At 39.8% G+C, this 7700-nt stretch overlaps 1 protein-coding gene across 1 annotated transcript in view; it reads right to left on the reverse strand.

Annotated features, from left to right (window-relative positions):
- Positions 1-7700, reverse strand: part of ano2a (anoctamin 2a) — a 48577-nt gene that overhangs the window by 25475 nt on the left and 15402 nt on the right. Inside the window, exons 4-8 of the mRNA XM_079502301.1 lie at positions 3312-3407; positions 2901-3073; positions 1421-1475; positions 1254-1305; positions 25-80 (exon numbers count right to left, since the gene is read on the reverse strand). Coding sequence (XP_079358427.1) covers positions 25-80; positions 1254-1305; positions 1421-1475; positions 2901-3073; positions 3312-3407 — 432 coding nt within the window. The remainder of the gene's footprint in view (positions 1-24; positions 81-1253; positions 1306-1420; positions 1476-2900; positions 3074-3311; positions 3408-7700) is intronic.

Genomic DNA, 7700 nt, shown 5'->3' on the forward strand with positions numbered 1-7700 from the left:
CTATAAACTACTTAGCATACTCACATCATGTAATGAAAAGGCAGAGTCGTATACACCTCGAGCCAACAATGACGTGATGCCTGAGAAACACAAAGCAAACAGGAAAATGTTGATTTAACTCTTAAAAGTAGGCCTATATTATTTTCAGAGTTAGATTAATACTGGGGAATCAACAGAATCAAAATCATAATTTGCAGCATGGATGTTGGAGGTAGGTGTGCTTCCCTTTACTGTTTTGTCTTGAATAATTGGTGCTTAAATTCATCTGACTTACATTTCTGTCTTTCATATTTCCTTACATCATAAAGAATATATGCTTTCATAGCCTAGTAATGTAATGGGCCAGGGAGGCTCACATTTGATTGATTGATTGATTGATTGATTGAATACTTTATTAACAGTTTGCAGAAAAAAGCACAGGAAAGTACAGTTCAATACAAGGTCTGCTTGTTTCCATTGGGGTACTTCACATTTAATTAATCGGAATGATCTCAAAGTGCTCCTTATCAACATCACAAGAAAACCTGTTGAGCCATTTAAAAAAAAGCTTAATATAACTTAGGTAGCCTATAGTGTAGGTGCATTCATAAAACATGAAATAATGAATGAAAATGTCTGTAGTCAGTAAATAGCACATACTAACATGATGTGCAGATATGTCCAAAACTGTTACTTTTCAGGATTCAAATAAAAAATTAGCAACAGTAGCTGATCTTCTGTTTTTGTTATGCCTCATGCCTACGTTGACCTGGTTAGCTAGCAAGTGGGGTCTATTGTATTTTAGCCTATTTTCTATTGGTCTCATGTTCTGTTTAATGCAATGTGTTTTTGAGAAATTACTATATGGAATAGAAAGTCGAATTCATTCAGTTGTGATCTCTCATTCAAGTTGGCTACATAAGAGCCTATGATTTGCCTAATTACTTTTAATTTAGAATTTATTTAGAAATATTACTAAGGTGTCCATGATTGATGAGGATGCATGACATAAGATATGCCTCTTTTATAACATTTGTATTGTCATATGCAAAGCTCCTTTGTAAACAATCTTTCCTTAAATGACGACTTCATAAGATAAAGATAAACATATCTTCATATATTATAGTGTTTTATTGTGGCCATAATTGCACTACAAAGAAAATTAAGCACAACACAATGTTATCTGAAATGTATGCACAATGCACATACTGTAGAATGTATAATGGAAAGAATGTAGATTAAGCACAACAGCACAAAAGGGACAGAGAACTCACCAGTGGTTTGGCAAGTTTGTGTGCAGGTAGTGCGTGCCATGACATCAGCAACCTAGACACCAACAACATGAAAATACTATTTAGTCAATAATAATTCATTTGACTCATTATTCCTAGCAATATTAAATTATGAGAGGCTGTTGAGCATATTTTTTGTTGTGACTCACAATTCTGCTGCGTGTGGCATTGTCAAACAGGGTTTCTGTTGACTTGATGTCATACCTGCAGATAATAACAGAGAATAATATACAGAATGAATTGAATGAGGACGTATACTTCACAGTAGTCTTATTGTACTTGTTCAGCAAAACGAATAATTTAATTAGATGCGTATGATAATGTGGTGGCAAAATCTATGTAAAAATTGTATCCAAATAGGCTACCTGTTTACACCAGTGCAGAAGTTAGCTGCCTGGTCATGGCTGAATCTTACCACAAATCAAAGAAACATGACTTTGTGGAACATGGCTTGATTAATTGTCATTTTCAGTGCTGTATATGTATGACAGTAAATTTAAACAAATCACAACATAGTAGTGCTACGTAAGTGCTCCATTTGCTTACATTTGTACCCTTTTTGAGGGTACAAACTCAGGGTTCGATTTTAAAAACAACCGCTCTATAACAGACCGCCGCCTAATCAAAGACTCAGAGCACATGGCTGAGCTGCTTGGATTTTATGCTGTACCCAACATTACAGCCATGTAATTAACAAACACACAATAATTAATTGCATTTTTATAGTGCTTTACCAAGTGATCAAATCGCTTTACAATGGTTCATTCATTCATACATTGGGAGGTGAAGCGGCGAACAGTCGACGCCAGCGTCCTCACTTCCCATATTCACACACCAATGGTGGCAAGCTCACACCGACCAACTCATTGGAGGCAGTGTAGGGTTCAGTGTCTTGCCCAAGGACACTTCGACATCTAGACAGGAGGAGCCGGGATTCGAACCTCCGACCCACGGATCATTGGACGACCTGCTCTACCTCCTGAGCCACAGCCGCCCCCACAATGTCATGTAACTAAACGTTGCTCTCAAGAATGTTTTTGAAGCCTGGGCCATGGCTCAGTGGTCCAGGCACCTTGGCTGGTAATCTAGTCTGGCAGTGTGCCGCGGGATCGACTCCCGATCCCGACGGCCTTTACATCTCTCTCCCCATTTCCTGTCAGCCTACTGTCTGTCCCTCAATAAAAATATAAAATAAAGGCGAAAGCCACAAAAAAAACATTTAAGAATGTTTTTGAAAACATTTGAAGAGAGAAATAGACGATTCAGTAACTGAAAATGTATTCCATTTGATCAACACTCACTTCCTTGTTTCTTGCGCTCTGCGGGGCCAACTTGGAATACTTTCATTACCGTAAGCAAGGACATACTTTGTTTTGTTGTCACTTTTGGGTCAATTTATTAATTCTATTAAGTAGCCATGTAATAATAAATAAATCACCCTGATTTATTTATTATCAATGATCACCTATAGACATTATTATCCCTTGCATAATGAATGACCAAAGGGGAGGATATCAACAGCAGAGGTATGGATCGCCCGCCCCAACCCCCCCAGCAAATCAAGCCCTACCACTACTAGTGCATACATGTCTGAATGTGTGTATGTACAGTATAAGTAGTACTACTCACAGATGGAGTTTGTCTCTGATGAATACGTGTTTGAGTGTCTTAAATCGGGCTCCTGTTTGTGGGTCTGTCTCGGTGTCAAAAGTAGGGACGTCTGGTTGAAATGGCATGCTGATTTTGGTCATCAGTTGGTCCCACATCCCGGCAATGCCTGTCCGCGCGTGTAACTCACATTTCTGTTCAATAAACGCAAACAATTAATGCAAATCCCTTCATTATTATAACACACTACCCTTCACATATAACATCCTTGTCATTACCAGACAGAAAACACTCTAGAGCAAATGTTGAGGGACAATCTCGTAAAACCGCTTTTCCCAAACGGATGGTTTTACACATTACACAGTTATGTTGTGAAATGGACTGTGAATACTGCTGAACAGAATGTCGACATGATTGCGATAAGACACTAACCTTTTTTACGGGAACTTTGATTTTCTGAAGCTCTGCTTCTCGGCTGAGTATTGGCCACGGGATGTGCAGCCGAATAAAATGTAGACCTTGCGGCTTCTACACAACAGAAGACATAGAGACACACAAACACACATTTACCTTCTACACAACAAAAGATAGAGACACACAAACACACATTTACCTTCTACACAACAGAAGACATAGAGACACACAAACACACATTTACCTTCTACACAACAAAAGATAGAGACACACAAACACACATTTACCTTCTACACAACAGAAGACATAGAGACACACAAACACACATTTACCTTCTACACAACAAAAGATAGAGACACACAAACACACATTTACCTTCTACACAACAAAAGACATAGAGACACACAAACACACATTTACCTTCTACACAACAAGACATAGAGACACACAAACACACATTTACCTTCTACACAACAAGACATAGAGACACACAAACACACATTTACCTTCTACACAACAAGACATAGAGACACACAAACACACATTACTTCTACACAACAACAGACATAGAGACACACAAACACACATTTACCTTCTACACAACAAGACATAGAGACACACAAACACACATTTACCTTCTACACAACAAGACATAGAGACACACAAACACACATTTACCTTCTACACAACAAAACACATAGAGACACACAAACACACATTTACCTTCTACACAACAAAACACATAGAGACACACAAACACACATTTACCTTCTACACAACAAAACACATAGAGACACACAAACACACATTTACCTTCTACACAACAAGACATAGAGACACACAAACACACATTTACCTTCTACACAACAAGACATAGAGACACACAAACACACATTTACCTTCTACACAACAAAAGACATAGAGACACACAAACACACCTTTACCTTCTACACAACAAAAGACATAGAGACACACAAACACACATTTACTTCTACACAACAAAAGACATAGAGACACACAAACACACATTTACTTCTACACAACAAGACATAGAGACACACAAACACACATTTATCTTCTACACAACAAAAGACATATAGACACACAAACACACATTACAGTACTTCTACACAACAAAAGACATAGAGACACACAAACACACATTTACCTTCTACACAACAAAAGACATAGAGACACACAAACACACATTTACCTTCTACACAACAAAACACATAGAGACACACAAACACACATTTACCTTCTACACAACAAAACACATAGAGACACACAAACACACATTTACCTTCTACACAACAAAACACATAGAGACACACAAACACACATTTACCTTCTACACAACAAAACACATAGAGACACACAAACACACATTTACCTTCTACACAACAAAACACATAGAGACACACAAACACACATTTACCTTCTACACAACAAAACACATAGAGACACACAAACACACATTTACCTTCTACACAACAAGACATAGAGACACACAAACACACATTTACCTTCTACACAACAAAAGACACAGAGACACACAAACACACATGTTATCTTCTACACAACAAGACATAGAGACACACAAACACACATTTACCTTCTACACAACAACAGACATAGAGACACACAAACACACATTTACCTTCTACACAACAAGACATAGAGACACACAAACACACATTTACCTTCTACACAACAACAGACATAGAGACACACAAACACACATTTACCTTCTACACAACAAGACATAGAGACACACAAACACACATTTACCTTCTACACAACAAAAGACATAGAGACACACAAACACACATTTACCTTCTACACAACAAGACATAGAGACACACAAACACACATTTACCTTCTACACAACAAGACATAGAGACACACAAACACACATTTACCTTCTACACAACAAGACATAGAGACACACAAACACACATTTTATGCATGCATGTCACAATTCATTGTGTTAAGTTAAGAAGTCTCACAAGTGATTCATATACTAGGCACAGCACAGCTAGTAAAAACGAAAACAAAATGTATTAATTAATTAAAAGGATATTTCCCTTTCAAACATGTGTTGGGTCATTTTATCATCCACTAAGGCTTTTGTGAGCACCCCAGGCAGTTTTTAAGTTGCTTGATTCAGTACTTAGAATAGAATAGAATAGAATAGAATAGAATAGACTTTATTTGCCATTTGCACAAGTGCATAGGAAATCTTGGAGCGCAGCTCCCAGGGTTAAAGCATTAAAAAAGAGACAAACCCATTTTAACTTCAAACTCTATATATATACTAACATATTAGATTGGCAGTGAAGGCTAATCTATAAAAGTAAAAGGGATTTAAAAGATGACACTGATTCAGCGCTCTTGATCTGTAAGGACAGTGTGTTCCAAAGTTTTGGCGCTATGGTACTGAAATCTATAAAAGTAAAAGGGATTTAAAAGAGGACACTGATTCAGCGCTCTTGATCTGTAAGGACAGTGTGTTCCAAAGTTTTGGCGCTATGGTACTGAAAGCCTGGTCTCCTTTGGACTTTAGCCGAGGCCCTTCTGGGCACATGTCTCCACTAGGAGGATAGGAGTGTGTGTGATGTTAGGCAAAATGTTTAGGAGTAATATAAACATGTTTTTGTGTGTGTGTGTGTGTGTGTGTGTGTGTGTGTGTGTGTGTGTGTGTGTGTGTGTGTGTGTGTGTGTGTGTGTGTGTGTGTGTGTGTGTGTGTGTTGAGGAGTTGTGGCCAGGTGTACAAAATGGGTACAAAGCGGGCTACTCCTGAAAACTTTAGAAGCCAATCGTGGCCAATCAGGTTGGATTATGAGAAATCAAACAAACCCGTCTTGATCACATGACTATGGAGAGCATGTGTACCGATTTGCGTGAAATTTGGATAAAATCTGAAGGAGTAATATTAGAAAATGTGTTTTACATATGTCGGCCTCCTGGTGGCGCTATGCAAAGGTTTTTCCTTGGCCTCTAGGGAGTGTGCATACAACGTTTTACACAGATCCGTGCAGTTAGAGGTAAAAACAACACTAATCGGCCAGTTATAGCGCCACCATGAGGCTGAGTTGAAAATGTTCCAGTGGCATTTCTTCCTCGGCCTAGTGGGAATGTGCGTGCACAATTTCACGGAAATCACACGATGTGTTCATGATTTGCGGCATTCTTAGCCAATCTTAGCCAATCAGGATGGAGTCTGAAAAATCTGAAAGGCCCGTTTCGTTGAATGGCTCTAGAGAGACTGTGTACCAATTTGCGTGATGTTTGGACAAAATCTGTAGGTGTACTGTCCAAAAAATGGTTGTGCACAAAGCGGCCTCCTGGTGGCGCTATAAGAGGCCAATGTGAAAACCTTGGGGCAGAGGTTCAGCTGTGGCATTCAGGGAGTGTGATTGCAGAGTGTGGCTGCGATCAAGCCAACGGTGCCAGAGATTAGCTGTGCACAGACGGACGGACGGACGGACACACGGACGGACACACACACACGGACGGACGGAGTGCAAAACATACTCTCTCCCCATGCCTTCGGCCTGGTGGAGACAATAAGATCCAGACTAATAGCTCTCCTTGGCACTGTTGGAGGGGATGACCTCCTTTTGATACACGTATCGTTGTCGTACTGGTTGATTTTGCCTTACTGCTCGCTAGGCGTGCTGTTCTGCTCAAATGGAAGGATGCCGCCTCGCGTGCTCAGTCAGTGACTTTGTGTTATAACGATGGAGAGGTTCTCAATTGCCGGCCCTGAGAAAAAAATTGACCTGGGGTCCGTTTATGACATTCTACACAAACCACATAGTGTGGCGTACCCATGCTGGGACTAACCACAACAAATCTTAGAATTTCTTATTTTGAGATTGTGCCTTCCAAGTGTCCTGGGGACTGATATAGGTGAATGAGGTTTTTATTTTAATTTTATATATCTTTTGTGTCACTGACACCTATGAGTGGTCTGACTCAATGTTTCTTGTAGATAATTGATTGCATTTACAGCAATCAGCATTGCAGCAGGGGGCATGTGAGGAGGTGCTGCATGGTCTGCGGCTCAGTGCCACAGTCACACACAATGTCCTCGTCATTTGAATATCCCCATTTTGCGAGAGTGGCTTTTGCTCGCCTAACACCAGATCTTAATCTATTTAAGCATTTCTACACTGCGTAGGTTGAGTCTGCTCCAGGGGGTAGTGCCTCGCTAGCCTTTAACTCCATCGTTGTAGCTGGTGGGAGGTTGCCAGTTCTTTCTTCCCGTCTTTCGTCGATGGACTGTTGTTGCCGCTCTTTTCTGCTTGCTGCATTCCGCCGTATCTCTGGTGGGGCCAGCCAGGATGTACAAACGTACATCCTACACTTTTGTTTAAAACCAGAATAAAACGATTTTGAAA

This window comes from Electrona antarctica (genome assembly GCF_951216825.1).
Source record: "Electrona antarctica genome assembly, chromosome: 5".
NCBI classification, from domain to species: domain Eukaryota; kingdom Metazoa; phylum Chordata; class Actinopteri; order Myctophiformes; family Myctophidae; genus Electrona; species Electrona antarctica.